Raw genomic sequence first — 20,442 nt, forward strand, 5'->3', positions numbered from 1 at the left:
AACAAGAGCGAAACTCCGTCTCAAAAAAAAAAAAAAAAAAGAAAGAGTTAGCAGGCATTAAAGAAGGGTTAAAGAATATTAGTGATAAACGGAGACTTTCTGTATGATTGACTCAGAAGGAGAAAAGGGAATGCTGTCACTACACAATTCATATTCCACTCATATTGCATATATACTGTCTAGAGTTATGTGTCCCACTACCTGTGGCACGAGCCCATTGTTTCCAGAAGCCCCTCTAGCTACTTAAGGTTTCCTATACTGGAAGTAAGTGGCTTACCATTTGTCTGAGCAACGCCATCAGAGAGGTTCTTGGTTTGCTTTCTTCTCTTTTGAGTTTGACTTCTGTGGGTTCAGATGTCGCATCTCCTTCGCTGAGGTCCACTGTTTGTAAGGCCGATTCTACTTCCTCGGACTTTACAATCTCTACTGGTGCTTCACACACCACCTGGATTATTTTGCCAGGTGATAAGAAAATGAAAAACAAAACATTCCCCCAAAACATGTTTTACAAAGTGGGGTCCTTGTTGCCCCCTGACCACATAGTAGCTACAGTTTTGAATCTATGACCATTTCTACACAGGCACATCTTGGAGAAGTAATGCTTATGTTGTACAACACACCAATTTCCAAGCAACTGTCACATTGACATGGAAGTGGCAGAATCCTTTCCCCAAGGGGAAGAACAGGTAGGTTGTTCTTTTTGGGGACTGTTCTTCGGAGCATGCCCAGTACCCATTCCCTTCTAGTAAGCCCACCTCCTTAATCTGCCACCAAGGTGAATTACACTTGGCCTGTGTAGAAATCACGAATAATCATTTTCTTAAGAGTCCAACCTTAGAGACGGTAACCATGACAGTTTCCAGTTCTCTTTCCAGCTCCCCTGCAACTGTGAAGAAACTGTCTTCTTTGTAGAAGGGAGAGTGTAAAAACCACTCAATTTAATCCACTCACCTTCCTCATTAAGTGAGACCTAATTTCCACCCCCTGACCAGTCATTTGCCATTTCACTTAAATGAAGTTTATGCTTTCAGAAGAAAAATGAACTTGGCAAGAAAATGATGGCTAAGCTGTTCACGGCCCTGGGCATGTTTCCTAGTAAGCTTGGTGTCCTCTGCCTCTGAGAGTCTGTGGGGGCTTGGATGGAAGGGCCATCTACCACACTCTGCTCTCAACTTGTGTTCTTTTGCAGTGCCTCACTCCATTTGTGCAGGGTCCCAGTCACCCCTGGGACAGTTTCTGCATTTGTGTCGCTCCCTGCCACAGGACAGAGTGAACTGGCCAAGAGAGGGTTTTATCATTTCCTTTGTTTCCTCAGGCAGGGGCTGGCAAAACACTACCAAATCCAGCCTGGTGCCTGCTTCTGTATGGCTCCTGGGTTAAGGATGGTCTTTACCTTTTAGTTTTATTTATTTAAGAAGCGAGGTCTCAGTATGTTGCCCTGGCTGGCTTTCAACTTCTGGGCTCAAGTGATCCCCCCACCTTGGCCTCCCAAGTAGCTGAGGCTATCAGCACATGCCACTGTGCCTGATGGATTTTATGTATTAAAAGGGTTGGAAGAAATATTTTAAAAGATAAAATATTTGGGGCGGAGACCACAAATGGCCTATGAAACCTGACATATTTATAATCTGGCCCTTTAAATGGCATGGTTTTTGTCTCCTGCCTCCCTGGAAAGTACCATGGAGTTAAAGGCGTCCTTCTCATTTGTCTTTGCTGGGGCAGACCCCCAGCTTCCTTGGAGCCTTGCTCTTGGTGTCAGGGCATAGGAGAAGGGGACTTAGTTATTTCCAAAAGTATGGTCTGCTAAGAAACTGTTTTCTTTCCCTTCATACAGAATATACCATTGGTTTGCAAATGACCTAAATTTTCCAAATTGGGAAGAACCCTTGGTCTCTGTATTGTCACCTGATTCAGGAAATTGCCCATCAATAAATCAGCATGGAGAACACCCCAACATCTGGCAACTAAATCTTATTTCTTAAGCTAAATTAAATTTCTTAAGGTATTGACACAATTTCTAGTATTTTCTTTTTTGTAAACAAAAATGGAAATTGGGGAGTTATAAACTCAAAAGTCCCCAGGAGGCAAGGCAGAGAATATCAGCACGGATTGACCAGACTTGACAAAAAGGAGTGATAGGGATGATGGCAGACTAGAGTCAAGTTGTTCCCTCTAAAGACGTTAAAAGATTAAAAACGCGGGATTGGCCAAACAAAACCTATCTGTGAGGAGGGGTCTGCTGCTGGGCTGCTGGTTTTGGACCACAATCTATCTTTTTTTTTCTTTTTTGTCCAGTTATTTCTTATTTTTTATTGTATTTTTGTATTTTATTGAGTTTTAGATTTTGGGGTACATGTGAAGGACACAGGATTGTTGCGTAGGTACATACATGGCGATGTGGTTTGCTGCCTTCCTCCCCATCACCTATATCTGGCATTTCTCCCCATGTTATCCCTCCCCAATCTGTCTTTAAGAAACCAGGTGGAGACTGGAGCCATTTCAGAGACTGGGAATGACAACAGAGCGTGGACATGGATTTCCACATCTAGGACTGATTTAATTCAATCGCATTTCTGAAAAATAAGCGTGAGCCACAAGAGCCCTTCAGGTGAGCCTGCAATGTAGGCAGTCTAACTCGTGGTCATAGAGGACATGCTCCAGAACACCTTGCTGGGCTCTAAGTCACATCTGTACCCCTTACGGTGTGCTAACCTAAGCTCAGTGCTCAGCATCTCCATGCTTTGGTCTTCTCTGTTCTTGGTGGGGATCGTATACATATCAGAAAATTGTCTGCATATTAAATCAGGCAATACACGTCAAGTTCTTAGCACCATGCCCTCAATTAATGCTAGTGGTTGTTATTTGTGTTAATGTTAGAGCTGTTTACTCCATGAGCATGAATTATCTGGATTATGGACCATGTACAAATCCATTATTTAGAGATGATTATATTAATAGCTACTTCTTACTATGCCTGGTGTTGTACAGGGTATGTAATATTTTTTATAAATAGCATCGAGAAATAGTTTGACAGCTTAGGAAACGTAACATTATCCCTATTCTATAGATAAAGAGTGAATAATTGAATGACTTGACCAAAGGCTCACCACAGGTGAATAGGCATTACAATGAGGATGGCATTTTCTGCAGTAACTGAATGCATCGAATAGTGGCTTAACCAATGAAAACACAGAACAAGAAGTTCTGGGCTTGGTTCAGTGGCTTCACAATATCTCTAAGAACTTTGGCTCTTTCTGTTCTTGGCTCCACTATTCTTGGCATGCTAAATTTTCATCCTTTTATTTGTTACCTCATGATAATAAAATAGCTGCCACAATTCCAGATATCACATCCACAATCCAATGTTCTGAGAGGGAAGGAAGGTCACAGCCAAAGACTTGTTCCAAATAAATATCTGTATTTTGATCCCCTACCTCAGGGCACATAAATTTCACTGGTAGGAGCTAGGGCACATCCTTATTGCCAGGCTACTTATTAGTGAAGAAGATGAGATTACTAATTTAGACTAATCACGATCAAATACTTTGGGGGTGCAAAGTTGGCAACTTTGCCTCAGACTAAGGGTAGAAGAGTGGAGAAATAGAAGATGGCTCTTAAGCAGATAAGGAACAGAGTTTGGGTTCAGAAGTATTCTGTCTTTGAGGCAGTGAGTTCTTTTTTGTGTGTGCAAAGACCTGGAGGAAAAATTACTCAGAAATAAAATGATCAGACTGTGTGGCAATAACTCTGTAAATCAATTCTATTTAGATGTCAATGATTCCCTTGCTGAGCTTTTCCAAATGTGGAGAGATAATAACCCATAAATCCTGGGCCACAAGTCCATTCTCCAGAATACAACTACTGCAGTAGGTAAGAAAATATAGTACTTCTGGAGACTTCCACTAACTTTGAAGTCAGGCCAAGGAGTTGGCTTTTAGTAGCCAAGGAAAATCCACTGACATCCAGTGTGGAAATCCAGAACAATCTGGGCTAAGCAAGGATCTGGTTTGCATATACAAACATAAGAATTCAATTTTTATTTGGATAATTTTCCAAATTTATCTCAGGCCAGGGCTTTGGAAAAAGTTGTTTCCTATTTAGAATATATGACTGCATCTGCACATTTTAATTTTGGGTATCATGAATGGACATAATTAAAATCAGATGTGTGCTATATTTTAGAATTAAATCCCCCCTGCTTGATTTCTGCAGGGGATATGGTAGGCACTGCATGAAGATGACTGGTACATTTAATATTGACAATATACATTTCAGTGAAGGGGTTCCCTTTTTGCCTCAAATTTTATACTACACTTACTCTTGGAATTTGGTTATACAGTTTTTACTAGAGCTGTGCCTTTTGGAAATTGATTTATAGCAAAATAGATTTCCTCCATTTAAACTTCATGCACAACATAGTATTAATATTAAAGCTTTCTATTTGAGAATATTTAAAAGATTATTTTGATTGGATTTTTAATGTGATTGATTACAAAGAGCTTCTAGAGTTTTTTTTTCCTACACAGTAACTATTCTCTCTCATCTGCGTACACACTCTAATTTTGCTTTGGGGGAACAATCTTTCCCAACTTCAAGGCTATGTAATTTGGATGAAGCCAATTGAAAAGGTCTAAACCAATCAACATGGTTGAGCTTCTCTACCAAGTTGACTTAGAAATGACACCATGCAGCTGGGTGTGGTGGCTCACGCCTGTAATTCCAGCACTTTGGGAGACAGAGGTGGGCAGATCACAAGGTCAGGAGTTCAAGACCAATCTGGCCAATATGGTGAAACCCCATCTCTGCTAAAAATACAAAAATTAGCCAGGCATGGTGGTGTGCGCCTGCAGTCCCAGCTACTTGGGAGGCTGAGGCAGAAGAATCGCTTGAACCCAGGAGGTGCATGTTGCAGTGAACCAACATCGTGCTCCAGCCTGGGTGACAGAGAGAGACTCCGTCTCAAAAAAAAAAAAAAAAAAAAAAAAAGACAGCATGGCATGCAGCAGATTGCATTATTTCTCCAATTATCGACTCAATCTTCCTGTAAATGTAAATGAATTACACACCTGTGACCACTGATGTGTGACTTGCTTTAGTGAATGGAACATGGGTAGATATGACACATGCCATGCCTAAGCAGAAGCTTTAGGAGCCATTGCATGATTTACCCCTGCTGTTATTTTTTCTCTGCAACAAGAACTGCATGTCCTTAATGAATGGACTGCTGCTTCCCTACTGATCTTAGCAGGAAGAGGTCACATGGGATAGCCAAAGCCAACTGATAGCTGGCTTGTAGCATTAGTGAGGAAAAACAAAACAAAAGAAAAAAAAAGCTTCGTTGCTATTGAGAAGCACTGAAATTTGGGACTTGGTTGTTACTGCAACATAACCTGGTAAAAGCTGACTAATACAGCATGGGAATGCATTTCAGTCAATGAAACAAACAAATTCCAAGACATGTAGGGTGCTACTTGACAAATCGCTTCTTTACTTTGGACTGAGTGATGTGATGTTGGAAAGCTGAAAATGTAGCCAGGTCAGGAAGGCTGAACCCAGGGAGAACCCTGAATTAAACTTTATTTGAAACCAATTTAACTTTCTAGTGATGAGAGCCAATAAATGCCACTTTCTTTCTAACCTCAGTTGAATTGGGTTTTCTTTCACTTGCAACTGAGAGGTTACTTATTAAGAGAGATAAAAAACAGAAGTACTTGTTTCCTTGGTCTTACAGGTTATTGGAAGGAAATATATATATATATTTTCATTAGTTAGAACGTTAACTCAATTAACCAATGACCAAAACATTTGCTAATTACAACTGAAAGATTCTATCATTTCAAGAGTTAAAATAGATTTATTTCTGATAGGACCAGAAGCACATACTAGGAAAAGCACTAAACTTCCACAGGCTTCAAAGTCTTATTTTTTCTTTCTGTGAAAAACTTTGAGAAATGTTGACATCACTCTGTCCTTTTTTTTTTTTTTTTTAATACCAGTGGGCCTTGCATTGGTTGATAGATTGGTTCTGGAAAGTTGTAGGTAGAGAAATTTTAAAGAATAATCTTAACCACATTTTAGCCAGAAGTCTCTATTTAAAGCACTCTTGTAATATGGTTAATCACATCTAATTGTCCTGTTGTGAAGGTGTAGAGTACTATACATTGTTTTGACTAATGCCTTCTCTCTTATTTGGCAGGAGGAAATTAAAACTAACTCTGTTTTATATATTCCTTCGATCAGCATGGACACTGAGTCAGCTATAAGCTGTATCATTTCACTAGGAAATATCATCACTGATTACTGGGACATGCTCACTATGTTGTCTCCCATTTGCTAGTTTGCTAACAATTACCGCAGAAGGTGGCAAACTTTTCCTGCAAAGGCCTTGCCAATCAGTGTCTCTGTTGAAACTATTCAACTTCACTGCCTAGCAACAAAGCAGCCATAGACGATATGTAAAGGAATGAGCATGGCTGTGTTCTGATAATACTTTATTTCTCGACACTGAATTTGAATTTTGAATTCACATCATAAAACATTCTTCTTTTAATTTTTTTCAACCATTCAAGAATGTAAACATCATTTTTAGCTTGTAGACTGTATTTGGCTCATGAGCTACAGTTTGCTGACCCCTAATATTATTGACTTCCTCCTACATTTCAGGCTCTGAAGTAAGCACATTATAAGCATTATCTCATTTAATTCTCACAAGAACCATAAAGTGTAGATGATATTATTATCACCATTTAACAGATGAGTAAACTGAGGCTCAAGAGGTTGCATGGCTTGGAGATGATGGGATCAATGTCACACCCATCAGTCTCATTCCCTCCAAGTGATAGACTGTCAGAAGATGAAATATTGATGCCAGGATCAGAGGCTCACTCCTGTAATTCCAGCATTTTGGGAGGCTGAGGTAGGAGGATCACTTGAGGTCAGGAGTTTGAGACCTGCCTGGCCAAGACAGTGAAGCTCTGTTTCTACTAAAAATACAAAAATTAGCCAGGCGTGGTGGCACATGCCTCATGAGTAATCCCAGCTACTCAAGAGGCTGAGGCAGGGGAATCACTTGAAACCGGGAAGTGGAGGTTGCAGGGAGCAGAGATCATGCTACTGCACTCTAGCCTAGGTGACAAGAGCAAAACTCTGTCTCAAAACAAAAATAAAACTAAAACAGAAAAGAAGATGAAATATTGAGTCTTAAAAGTCAAAATGTCATTTGCAGAATTAAGTCATCTCAGGCAATTTTAATAATGTTTCTTTATTTTATTTAACAAATATTTTGCCTCCTTTTATGTCCCTATCAGTTTTTGTGTTATTATTTGGTGTCAATAATTTAACTTTTAATCCTATTTATATTTCTATTAAAATTTTCACACTAGCAAATGGAATACCTTCTGTTTGCCTATTAGAGATCAACTCTGCAATTTAGCATCTGAGTTGTGGGAAACACAGGGTTCCTTAAGCAACTACATACACACATCCAAAGTGGTTTTCTTTAGAAAATTCAGAACCTGAAAGCTAACAGATGCTACAGATTTTACGGGCAGCTTTTAAACTTAAAGTTCATGGGAAGAAGTCTTGAGAGGTTCCTCCTTGTACGTTGCTGGAACAGAAATTTTGACTTGCTAGAAAATAGCCAGTAATGCATGAGAACTTTCTGGAATTATGACAGACCTGAGCTTTGCTGAGCTGCTAAGATTGGCTCAAGAAAGGAAAGAAAGAAGGAAGGAAGAAAGAAAGAAGAAAGGAAGGAAGGAAGGAAAGAAGAAAGGAAGGAAGGAAAAGAAGGAAGGAAGGAAGGAAAAGAAGGAAGGAAGGAAGGAAAGGAAGGAAGGAAGGAAAATAGGAAGGAAGGAAGGAAGGAAGGAAGGAAGGAAGGAAGGAAGGAAGGAAGGAAGGAAGGAAAACCAAACCAAACAGATTTCAAGGGTTTTCTCCTAACAAGAACCATAACATAGTCGTTCTAATTTTTATTCCACATCACAGACAACACTTCAGGAATGTGTTTAGATGTTCAACATCTGTTCAGTTCCCATAACTAAATGAAAATAAAAAACACATGCCCTTTTTATGCAAGTAAATAAGGGACATCCAGAACAAGCCAAACATATTTTGCTTTGGCAAAATGATAATGTTCAGTTTCTATCTTAAGGAGCTGTGAATTCATTTATCTCTACTTATAAAAATTTTCCAAAGATTGTACTTCTTTCGGGGCAGAGAGCTATTGTTTTGGGTCTGAAACTCACTAGGCCAATTTATTAATCTTTCTGGAAGATATGTTTTTGTGGTGTTTTATATAGCATCATCCCTTTCGGAGATGAATGTACTGTCTTGAAAATTTTGACGATTTTTCTAAGAGATTAAAAGCCAGGAAAACAGTGAGGCTCAACATCTTTATCTCACAGGTAGATCCATGGAGTCAGCTGTCTAACCTGAGACTGACATTCTCAGCATTTATTGCTGTAGGATGTTCTCATGCCTCATGCAACTCCCTCTCCTGGGTACTACCCAAAGTTAGTAAGAAACTGGATCACCATGGAAATAAGAGTGAATGAGCAGTCAAGGAGGAATGAAGCAGAAGGCGGAGCATCATTATCCCTCAAGGAAGCACAAAGCTGTTCTTATGTGTAGTAGACTCTTTCAGCCCTGACTGATAACAGTGATAAAAATATGTGCTCTAATTTTGCATTTATTTTGCACTGATTCAATGAGAGTTACAAAAACTCATCCAATGTTATCCTCCATGAGTCCCTAATCACATGATGGGGTAAAAGAGTCTACAACAAACGAATCACTCTTGCAGCATGCAAGAACACAGGATCCCAGAGGTGAAAATGCCCAATTGTTCAACATGGCGGAAGATGAAAATGGAATGATTCTGCTGTGGAATGTGTAACTTACATTCTCCTCTGCACCTGTGCGGACTGTGTCCTCTTTAACTGACTGAAGGAAGATAAAAACAAAAGTGAGAGTTAAAAGGTTACCAAAAAAAAATTGTTACATAAAAGCAAAGGGTTAGTTGGACTCACAGTCCTATGGTGCATTTGGGGACACTGAATTGTCTATGTACACCTCGTTCTAAAAAGACCTTGAAGGAGACTTACAAAAATGAAAACGGTATATATAAATTGTTATGTATTTTAAAATGCAACAAAGAGAAAATTAAAACACAGATGCAGCCAGGATAGAAATGGAGCAAGCAGAAAACACGAACTGCTGCAGGTAAGCAATGTACTTGGCTTTGTATTTTCTAGCAGCTGATGAAAAGAGAGAAATGCAATTAATCATTCAATACCAAGTCACGGTTAGGTAAAAACAAAGACGCTGCTCAGGAAAATTCTGGAAATAACTCCAGAGAAACTCTTTCAATGGTTCTTTTGAGCAAGTAGGCTCTGTAATACAATAAGCCGGTCCAAGCTCTATCCTGACCATAGCACAGAGGTCAGCAGCAGGGGCCGCTGCTTTCATCAACCTCAGTCTAGGCCAAGTTCATCAGGCCAAAGTTCACCTTGACTTCTGTGGAAGGCAAGAGAGCCGCAGTCCTACACATCCGCATTCAAACACCATTTTACTCCCTGGAGTAATTCTGGCATATACAGTTCTGCCCCAAGTGGGATAGGAGTTATCCTGATTCTGTCAAAGGCCAAAGCCACAATCATTCTATCCGTTAGCCAACTTTGGAGTTCATTTTTGCATCTTTCTTTGGTGGTTTTAAACTTCTGGAGGGATGGGGGTGGATGCTACAGACCACTTTGAGACTCATTTGATAGATCTGGAGTCTCCTCCCAGAAAAATGAACATAAACAATATACTTTGCAAACAGTTTCAGGATTCAGACCTTCTGTGTTTCTCCTCTTGGATTACAAGTTAAGAACTCTGTCTATATCTATTTTGTTACTAAGTCCTATTTTTTTTTTTCTTTAAGACATCCAGGAGGAGGGGAAGATAGGAAGTGATATTTACAAATATATCTTCTGCATTAGGCATCTTGCGTTATATATCATCTTACTGAAAGTATCCCCAAATGGTACATGATAACAATGACAAAAATACGTGCTCTGATTTGAGTAAGAGGTAAGATGTACAGAAAGGTGAAGCCACTTGTTCCGGTTAAACAGCTAGAACGTGGTGGAAATGGTTCTAATGCATTTATTTTACATCTAAAAGCAAATTTCCCCCTGCTATGATGACTTCAAGGATCAGAAACACATTTTTTCAATAATTATGTGAACTTCTTTCTTCAAATACAGACTTACTATTTCTCTAGATGGGATCTTCATACTGCATAATTTATTTCTATTTATCTTCGTCCCATAGTGAAGTTTCTCTGGGCATAAAAATGTCCCTAAAAGGGATTGTCACATTTCTGGAAGCTTCTGATGATCAGGAAATTGTAGTGTGTTCAGAAGAAATTAGCAATAGTGTTGCTGTATTAGTCCGTTTTTATACTGCTATAAAGATACTACCTGAGACTGGGTAATTTATAAAGGAAAGAGGTTTAATTGACTCTCAGTTCCACATGGCTGGGGAGGAAATTTCATTGCTCACTGTATTTCAGAAGCAACTGGGAACTTGGTGTACCTTCCATCACCAGTGCAGGTGATGGTGAGGAATAGAAGGGGCTGGTTCTAAACAGATTTTCTAAAATCTTCATTATGGATTCAGACCTCCACATCTTTCTGATGCTTTAAATCTGACATTATAAATACTGTCTGTTTCAAAAGGAATTGCTGTTTTATATTTTTAAAGTCAGATTACTTAGCAAAGCACTCATTTTGGGAACTAATCCAGTTGAGCGTCTCGCAAACTTCAGTGATTTTCATACCATGTTCTAATTCTTGACCACCTCTATTTATTTGATGTTTTTCTTTAAACTGACTCTCTTTTTACTTAAATACATTTTTACTTAATATTTTTTACTTAAATGTATTTTACTTTTTTAAGTAAATATATTTTAAAAGAAATGCCTTATCATTACAGTAGAGGTCATATCAACATCAGATTGTGTCCAAGAGCCATCCTAAATCATTTTGAAATATTTTTGCACATCTGCTCACTGGCCTGCAAGTGTAGCCTCCTGTCAGCATTTGTTGAAAAATCCAGTTAATATAAGAATTTAAAGATGGATAAGACGAGGTCAGGTTCTGATCTCCCTTTAGTGTTTGACGTATGTAAAAGAAAATCTGCTCAGAACCCAAGTCTAGAGCACCATACACGGTGGAATCAGGTACAAATTTTAGTGTTTCAGCTATGCAATCTTGGGCAAGCTAATCACACTTGTCTGCATCTCAGTTCGCTTACCCAAAGTTTGACTGTTAGACTATCTACCAATCATAGGGTTGTTTTAAGGAAAAAAGAAAGCCTGTGTAGGGAAAAATCATGGCTGAAGCACAGCTGCGACTCACTGAAGCCTGGTTGCTGGAGTCAAACCCACACAGTTCCTCTTGGTATTTACATGAAGATCCTCATTTACATGGGAGTTGGAGATCCTGGAAGGTATGTATATGGGGGATGGGCAAGAACCACTTGAACCATGTCTGTAATTAGGCTACAGTTGTCTATAGGCTTTTCTACAAGCCAGAATGTATTGAAGTAGAGGAAAAATAAAGGTTTCAAGAATTGGCCCTAAAGAGAATTTACCAGGAGAAATAAGAACTCCAGAATCAGCAACCTCCAGGGTTTGTGGGAAATAGTGGCTCTGGGTAGGCTGCTGGTGGCTGGTAGAATAACTCAGTTCAGCTCAGCTAATCTTGAATTGGGTGTGTAATGAGGAGAAAAAGGGCTATATGGATGCAGACGGTGAGTCTTATCAAATGGGGTCACTCTGGGCCCCAAGCAGCTCTAGGGAGATTCTCCTTCCAGAGCTGAGCATAGCATGGAAGGAGAAAGTTTTCCGCCAGCTGCCGTGCAAGAGACAGGTGAACTCTGGTGGGCTTGGGAATCCCAACAGTAGTGATGAGTGGAATAAACTGGCATGGATCATCTCCCCGGTGGCTGCGGTGGTGGCAGTGGTGTGGCTTGGGGGTGACCACCTAGTAGGGACATATGGCAGCCCAGGCTGATTCATGATCACCTATCTTGGATTCCTGGAACTATCTGGACAGGATGTGTGTGGGCATGGATTCATTATGTTCAGTGTTCTATGAAAATTGCTGATATTTATTTTGCTCATGTAAAGCACTTAGCACAGTACCTGCGCATGGTATATTTTCAATTAACTGTAGCAACTTTTAAAAAATGCTGGGAAAAGTGACATTGGCTAGATCTACTAGACCTACTTAGGACTTTTCTGGACTAATTCTCTGCTGCTTTTGAAACGTCCTTAAGTCTGCTTGGGCCAGATGTATGTTTGCTACGGAAGCCCTTATAAACAGACATGTTTAACACTACTAACTAATAGGTTACGTTAGGTTCCAAAGTTGGAATGGAGTAGGGGACAATGTGGGTCTCACCTAAAATCTTGATGACCCAAGTACCATAACAGAGTGGCATGCTGACCTTTGAAAATCAAAAATTCTAGGTCATACTAACTTTAGTCCATTGTGTCATTATTTTGAGATTCATATTATTTAATTTTGGACTGCATTAGTGAACCCGCAAGCTTGTAAACTTGATAAATGTTCTTTTGACTTGGTCATTTGTTGTCCAAATTAACTGATAAAATTTTTGAATAAACAGGGCCAAAGCCAGATTCCAGAGGCCTTCCCAAAGACAGCTCCCTGTAGTATGTTTTGTTCCTTAATAAATATCCTTTGTTGGCTTGCATTCCTCCAGCTTATTAGCATGCAGTAGATGCAATTGCACAGAGCTGAAAAAATAGTAATGCTAATAAAGATGATGACAGCCCACATTATAGGGCCACTCTTAGGCTATTACAGTCAGGCAGTGAGTTAAGTGTTTTATGTTGTATTCCAAGCTAGTATTCAAAATGGGAACCAATCTCCTTTAATTTCTAGGTCTCTACTGGAACATCTATTAAACTTTTGCTCTTCTTGAACACCACACCTGCCTTTGCAGCTTGAGGTATGTCTCTACTCTCCTTGAAAGCTGACTGATGTCAGCTTGAATTGCTTGAATCCAGGAGGCAGAGGTTGCAGTGAGCCAAGATTGCACACTGCACTCCAGCCTGGCGGACAGAGTGAGACTCCATCTCAAAAAAAAAAAAAAAAGTGTGGTCTATTTGTATTGAGCATGGTTTCCATGCTCATTCATAAAGACAAATGAAGGCAACTTCTCCCTTCTTTCTGTACGTTCTCTATATAACAGGAAGCCTATGAGCCAGGGAACCAGGAGTATCATTTTTCAACTCATTATTTTCTACTGCCAGTGAGTACATTGTGGTGGGTGATCTCGGAAGAGGAGAAAAAATGACTTGATTCTTTCACATTGGGAACGAGCTCAGGAAGGGAATTGCAGAGACAAGAAGAACTGGACAGCATCGGTGACAAAGTGGCTCACTTCAGTGTAAATGAGAAGAGGACAGAATGATTTGAAAGTGCAGTTCAGGCCGGGCGTGGTGGCTCACGTCTGTAATCCCAGCACTTTGGGAGGCTGAGGCGGCGGATCACAAGGTCAGGAGATTGAGACCACCCTGGCTAACACAGTGAAACTCCAAAATTAGCTGGACATAGTGGTACACGCCTGTAATCCCAGCTACTCGGGAGACTGAGGTAGGAGAATTACTTGAATCCAGGAGGCAGAGGTTGCAGTGAGCCAAGATTGCACACTGCACTCCAGCCTGGGGGACACATTGAGACTCCATCTCCAAAAAAAAAAAAAAAAGAAAGAAAGAAAGTATGGTTCAATCTCTGTAGACTGAGAGGGGTTTATCAGGTCCTTAAGCTTCCCAGGACCATTAGAAAACACACATAGTGTGATTCTCCTTCAAATTCTAAAAGCAGAATCACTTTTGGTCTTTTGGAATGAACCAGACATCTGGCTACTATCTGGTGAAACTTAAAATAGTCCAGCCTCATTAACAATGATAATAAAAATCTACATGATCCTGTTTGGACATTTACATTGCTAAGAATAGGGAGCTAAACAGCAGATAATGTATCCATAGAAACTAGAATAACAGAGTTTCCTTTAAAGAGCAAATTCAATTCTTAAAGTTTCTTTAAAAGACTTTCATATGGTAACACTTAAGCCAGCATTTGCCCTGTTCCCAGTGGGTCTTCCATAACCATCATTTTGATCATGTGGCAGCTCTTCTGAGCTCATTAATTTCACAGTAGCCCTCAGACATTTTCTATTAAGCCCAGATTGGTCAGCCTGTCTTTCAAGTGCTTCCATAATGGTCCAGACATATGCCCAGACTTTCTTAACCAGTAACCCCATGGGAAGGTGTTAAAAAGTCCTCCCAATGAACATGAAAGATAGATGTCATTGGCCAATTTTATAACCGAAGAAACTGAGGCTCGAGAGTTTAAGTGCTCCGCCAAGATTCAAGCAGGTGGTAACTGTCAGAACCGAGATTTGATAATGTCTCTGGGGCTTCAGAGCTCACATTCTTTTCCCACCTCACTCTTTGTCTTCCCCAAAGGAAAGCAGAAAAGGGGCTACTTTGAAGATATTCCAAATATATAAATTATTAATTACAAATACTCATGGATGCGTATGTGTATGTATACATGTCATGTTCCTTCAAATGGATTTCAAGGCTTTTGATGATAGCAAGAGTTTTTTTTTTTTCAGACGGAGTTTCTCTCTTATTGCTGAGGCTGGAGTGCAATGGCACGATCTCGGCTCACTGCAACCTCCGCCTCCTGGGTTCAAGCGATTCTCCTGCCTCAGCCTCCCGAGTAACTGGAATTACAGGCATGTGCCAGTACACCCAGCTAATTTTGTATTTTTAGTAGAGATGGGTTTCACCATGTTGGTCAGGCTGGTCCTGAACTCCTGACCTTAGGTAATCCATCTGCCTCAGCCTCCCAAAGTGCTGGGATTACAGACATGAACCAATGTGCCCAGCCAGCAAATAAGTTTTATACTTGTTTTGCACTTAGGGTGGTGTTGACACCAGAAGCCACATGTGGGTATTCAGTCATGACCACTGGTTGTTCACACTTGAAGAAATGTTGATGTCATTCGTTGAACACATATTATATATTAGGTGCTTTATACGTACAATTATTGGTTTCTTATAACAACACTGTGAGAAAAACACAGTCCTTATTTTACAGATAAGAAAGGAGGGTGGTCTTTGAGTGGTCAAGCAATTTGCCCAGGGATACAGCTCAACCCTTCTGATTCTGCTATGTAAGCCTTGCCATACACAAGAATTATCAAGATTGTGTATCCCAACCCTCTTATTCAACAAATGAGGAAAAAGAAGCTCAAATAGCGTAAATAATTTATGTAAGGTCACAGAGCAAGCGGCAACCCAATTTACCTAGAACAATAAAGAGCGTATTTACTCCACTTAACCGCATTTTAAGCACGTTTTTGAAAGTACAACATAATTTGAAATTAGTTTCCTTAAAGGTATTTTTTTAAATTTTATAATAAGAACTACTCTAGCTATAAAGACTATAAATCAAAACCGTTTATATTTCATATCCATAGCCTGTTCTGGGAAAAATTCATTTCTGCTGCCCATAACCACAGGCTTCTAAACTTTAAAATTGATATGTTTGAAGCTTTTCAACTAAAAGAGAGACAAGGAAGAGAGGTAGGGTTAGTCATCAGTGAAAATATAAGAAAATGTGAGAATTTCCTAGCATTTCCCTTTGTATTTTTCAAAACTCTTCAAAAAGGGCGATTTTATAATCATAGTCTTTGTAATTTAAAGAAAAGAAAACAAAAGTCCTCATTTTGTTTTCTACTAGAATATAAACTTCCTTACAAGAATATAAGCTAGGAAAGGGCAGGCATTTGTTTACTGCTACTTTTTCAGTGCCTAATATTTAGCACAAACTATTTAGCACAAAGCAGCTTAGCACAAAGAAAGTAATTAAAATATTGTTGAGTAAGTAAAACTTCCCTGTAGAGCTGTTTCTTCTGATTGGGTGCAAGGAGAGACACAGGGCATTTGGTTTTTGAATTCTTTTAACTTCCTATTTTTAAAGATCTACTAAATAAATAAAGCTAAATAGTGGCCCCAAAGACAGTGACACTGAAATAACTGAAATTCTATCATTAGAGAGATGAATGTCAAGTTGTCCTGATTTTGTTTTTCAACGGAATAGCTTGAACTTCAAAGAAGAACCATTGTATCTCTTGTAGATTCCAAACATTAAATAAACCCTTGAGGCAATAGTTTAGCAGCCTTCACAAATTGGACAGCACAGAAAGATAAAGCAGTCGGCACAGTCAGTTCTCCAACCCTTCTGAGCACAGAGGACATAGATGAGAGGTGACAGTGATTGTTCAATCAGCACTTTTGTATAAGGGCTGGTGTTGGAGATTTTACCGGCATTATTTCACTGAATCCTCACTTCATTTGTATGGCATAGGTACTATTACCATTTGCATCTTACAAGTGAGGAAACAAAAGCTCATAGAGATGAACTGAGACTCAAAGTCACATCTGTCTGATTCCAAACATTTGGCTCTTCCATCAGTGTTCCTCAAACTTCAGCCACCGGCACACCACCTATGTGGTTTTTGCCACATTGTATCATCTGTAGCAGCCACGGAAATGTGCTGCTCAGATTCCTGCAAGAAAGACAGCCCCACCTGTCATGACGTCAGCTTCCACTCCTCTCCCTGGAGGCTCCTACCAGTTGGGAATGACAGGAGTCCTGGGCCATTCATTCCTGTCTAGCACGGGCCTCCCAGAATGGGCAATTGGTACTCTACGATTCTCCATTGGCTTGGTCAGGACTTTTTAGCACCACCTACAGTTTGAGGTTTTCCCCACCCACTCCTCCTTCCTTCTTGTTCTTTCTTCCCAGATGGTCAGACTTCTCTGTAGTCTGAAGGCTCTCTCTACCCAGCCCTGCCACTCCTCCTTCTCCTTCACAGACATCTTCCTCCAATAAATCTCTTGCACATCAATTCTGTCTCAATGTCTGCTTCTTGAAGGACCCAAATTTACCATTACTTATCTGCTATCAGAACCATTATTGATGTGAACACCATCCTTTTCATTAGATTCCTTTTTAGGCAAAATACGCTTACTTTCACCTTCAGCAAAATATACGTTAATCTCAAATTTAATATGCCAGCTCTATTTTTCCTAAGGCACCTTGAATATGCATATGAATATATGATAATCATTTAACTAAAAGTATTCAGATATGGGCCACTTAAGTCTTCTAGCTTGTCTCTAATACATACATATAACTCACTTAGAAATTGTTTCTTCTATTATATCGCTGGTAAAAGATATTTTAAGATAAGTAATGGTGGGTGATGAAGAAAAAGGATTACAACAGAATGTGTCAACTGACATCATCCAGAGTTTTTATGAAATATTGAAGACTGTGTTCTGGGAAGAACCTAGAAGAAAGATTTCCCTATAACAGGAAGCAAACAGGAAGAGGCCCCGCATCCAGCTGGATTCTGGACGAGAGAGTAAAGCTGACACCACAGTGACATCTGCATTCATCATCTGCTTTGTGTGGTGTGCCAAGTGCAATAGATGTTTTGATGAAATTATGAAGTTAGATTTTTCCAGCTCTGTGAATTATACTCACCCCCTCATCTCCAACTTCTTGCTCATCTTTTGGCCAAATTTAAAACAGATAAAAGCTTTGCACATGTGTAGCAGCTGGGGCCTGCTCAGCAATGATAATTAAGGAATAGATCTCAAATAACACAGCCCCACTCCCCCTGTCCCTGCGCCACTCATACCTCAGATGGGAACGAAATCAGACAGTGATTTGACTTTTCCTGTCAAAGAGCACGGTGTGTGCTTACCCCGCTGGTGAACTGATGGACACCCTAGGTTTCTAAAAGGAGAGTGAAGACCTGGTGGCTCATAATGAATGATTCTGTCTGGCTGCAGAGGAGTGAAGACAGAGAGCCCATAGGTGGTTCGTCTTGACAGGGTAACAGTGCTCAAAGCGGCCAGGAAGAAGCCAGGGTCAGAAACCATTTCAGAAGGAAAATGAAATCATGAAATACCACAACACTCTGTCACGAAATGAAGTCATTCAAAGAATGAAGAATTCTACTCGTCCATTTCCTTTTCTTCCCCACCAACCACATGTTTATATAACATGGCAGGCATTTCATTCTTCCCAGGAACACACGAGAAGGCTTCAACTCAAAGGCAAGTCGAGTCATTTTGAAGAAGAAAAAACACCTTCCACACATTGTTGAGTATGAGTTGGACCAATAGAAATAGTTTCTCAAGGCATCCCCGCCCTGGTGACTCTCTAAAGCTTGAAAATCAGACTTACCTTTTTCCAAAACAGTTTGCTCAGAGGCAGAGAAGTGGGACCTGATTTCTCCTTGGTGCTTTCCTTCACAGTTTCAGGGGTTGTCACGGACTGTGTGTGCCCTGATGGGTTGCAGCCTTTGGAATTCTTGGCAGCCCCTTGGGTCTCCTGGGATGTAAAGTTGGCTTTCTCTGACTTCAGGTCAGCTGAAGTGGTGGGTGACTTTTCAGCACCCTAAAAAGTTAAAGAAAATGAAGGGGAAAACATTCAAAATGGTCTCAAAATTTTAAAAATGGAAGATCTCTTTTTAATAAACATGGAGTGAGGCTATATATAATGTTACTTTTCTTCTTTACATTTTTCTGTATTTTAAAAATTGTTACTGTGAATGTGGATTTGTGTTAAAATCTCAGAAAAAGTCAAGATATTTTTCTTTCTAAGAATTAACATAGATTATTAATTACGTTTATGTAAGTAACTTATTAGGAATCAAGGTGAAGGTAAGAGGCCCTTTGCTGTTAGACTACAAAGTTCTTATATAGGCCACTGGTCTCCAAACGGTTTCAGTCAAGTTCCCATCAGTAAAAACATTTTGAATTTCTACCTTCAATACACGCATACTTATTTATGTATATATTATAAGCATTTATTGTTTTACTAATCAAAATTATAAATTAAAGAAGAGTTAAAATAAATATGTAGAACTTCTGAAATTTTTCTGCACACTTCACTTTGGGGATGACTGAGTTAGGCTACAAAGTTAGCAAAAGGTAGCTAGGCCGGAACTTGTTGAGGGGGTTTTGATTTGGAAAAGTATCCACAAACCCTATTTCTTCATTTTTAGATGCAGCCCCTACAATTAAAATTTCTTCAAATGTTGTCTGTTCAGTCGGTCTTTATTTCCTCCCCTCCTCTCTCTTCCTTCCCTTCTTCCTTTCCTCCCCGTCCTTCCCTCTGTCTTTCTCTCCCTCTGTCCATGTCTCCTCCCTCCCTTTCTGTCTCTCTCTCTGAACAGCTGCACTGAAGTCCAATGCCAGGACATCTGATTTCTTCAGCAAGGGGGTGTGAATTTCTATACTCTGCCACTGAGTCATGAGATAAAGGAAGAGTTGGGAGAATTATAGTCAGAATTTATCTTGACATGAGTAAATATTGGTACTCATAATTGTAACAAGTTCATCTGATCTAACCTCTTTTTTTTTTTTTTTTCTCCGAGACAGAGTCTTGCTCTGTCACGCAGAGCTGCAGTGCAGTGGCACGATCTCGGCTCACTGCAACCTCCGCCTCCCGGGTTCAAACAATTCTCCTGCCTTAGCCTCCCATGTAGCTGGGATTACAGGTGTGCGCCACCATGCCCGGCTAATTTTTGTATTTTTCGTAGAGATGGGATTTCACCATGTTGGCCAGGCTGGTCTCAAACTCCTGACCTCGTGATCTGCCCACCTCGGCCTCCCAAAGTGCTGGGATTACAGGTGTGAGCCACTGCGCCCAGCCTGACCTAACCTCTTAATCCTAAATGTCTTCATTTTATGATTTTTTGATCCGGATACTTGTAGCTCAATCCCTTTAAGTTCCCAAAGATGTAATATCCTTGATTAAAATTTTCAACTAAAAGAAAAAAAATATATTGCAGTAAAAATGGGGTATGGGCCAGGTATGGCATCTCACACTTGTAATCCCAGCACTTTGGGAGGGCCAACGTGGGAGGATTCCTTGAGGCCAGGAGTTTAAGATCAGCCCAGGCAACATGGTGAAACCCCATCTCTACAAATAATAAAAAATTAGCTGGGCATGGTGGCTTGCACCTGTGGTCCCAGCTACTTGGAGGCTGAGGCAGGAAGATTGCTTGAGCCCAGGAGGCTGCAGTGAGACGTGATTGTGTCACTGTACTCCAGCCTGGGCAAAAGAGTAAGACAGCATCACAAAAAAAAAAAAAAAAAAAAAGAATATGGACAAATTCAGAAAATTTGATAGTATTTTTTGATCCTAGAAGGAGTCTTAAGCCCACCTGATCCAATGCATGAATTTTCATTAATGGGGAAACTGAGGCCAATGATCTGCCCAGTGCTGAACAAGGGCACAACCTGGCCTCAAATCTGAACTTACGGCT

At 40.0% G+C, this 20,442-nt stretch overlaps 1 protein-coding gene across 10 annotated transcripts in view; it reads right to left on the bottom strand.

Moving 5' to 3' along the window:
• BCAS1 (brain enriched myelin associated protein 1) overlaps positions 1–20,442 on the bottom strand; it is a 118,795-nt gene that overhangs the window by 19,928 nt on the left and 78,425 nt on the right. For 5 of the 10 annotated variants that reach the window (XM_037727262.1, XM_017496898.1, XM_037727263.1 and 2 more), the window contains 3 exons: positions 18,354–18,566; positions 8,905–8,946; positions 278–445 (listed from right to left, as the gene is read on the bottom strand). In XM_037727262.1, the coding sequence (XP_037583190.1) occupies positions 278–445; positions 8,905–8,946; positions 18,354–18,566 (423 nt within the window). The remainder of the gene's footprint in view (positions 1–277; positions 446–8,904; positions 8,947–18,353; positions 18,567–20,442) is intronic. The other 5 variants (XM_037727264.1, XM_017496900.1, XM_017496899.1 and 2 more) reach the window with 2 other exon arrangements.

The sequence above is a fragment of the Cebus imitator genome, unplaced genomic scaffold (assembly GCF_001604975.1).
Source record: "Cebus imitator isolate Cc_AM_T3 unplaced genomic scaffold, Cebus_imitator-1.0 Scaffold224, whole genome shotgun sequence".
Taxonomy (NCBI): domain Eukaryota; kingdom Metazoa; phylum Chordata; class Mammalia; order Primates; family Cebidae; genus Cebus; species Cebus imitator.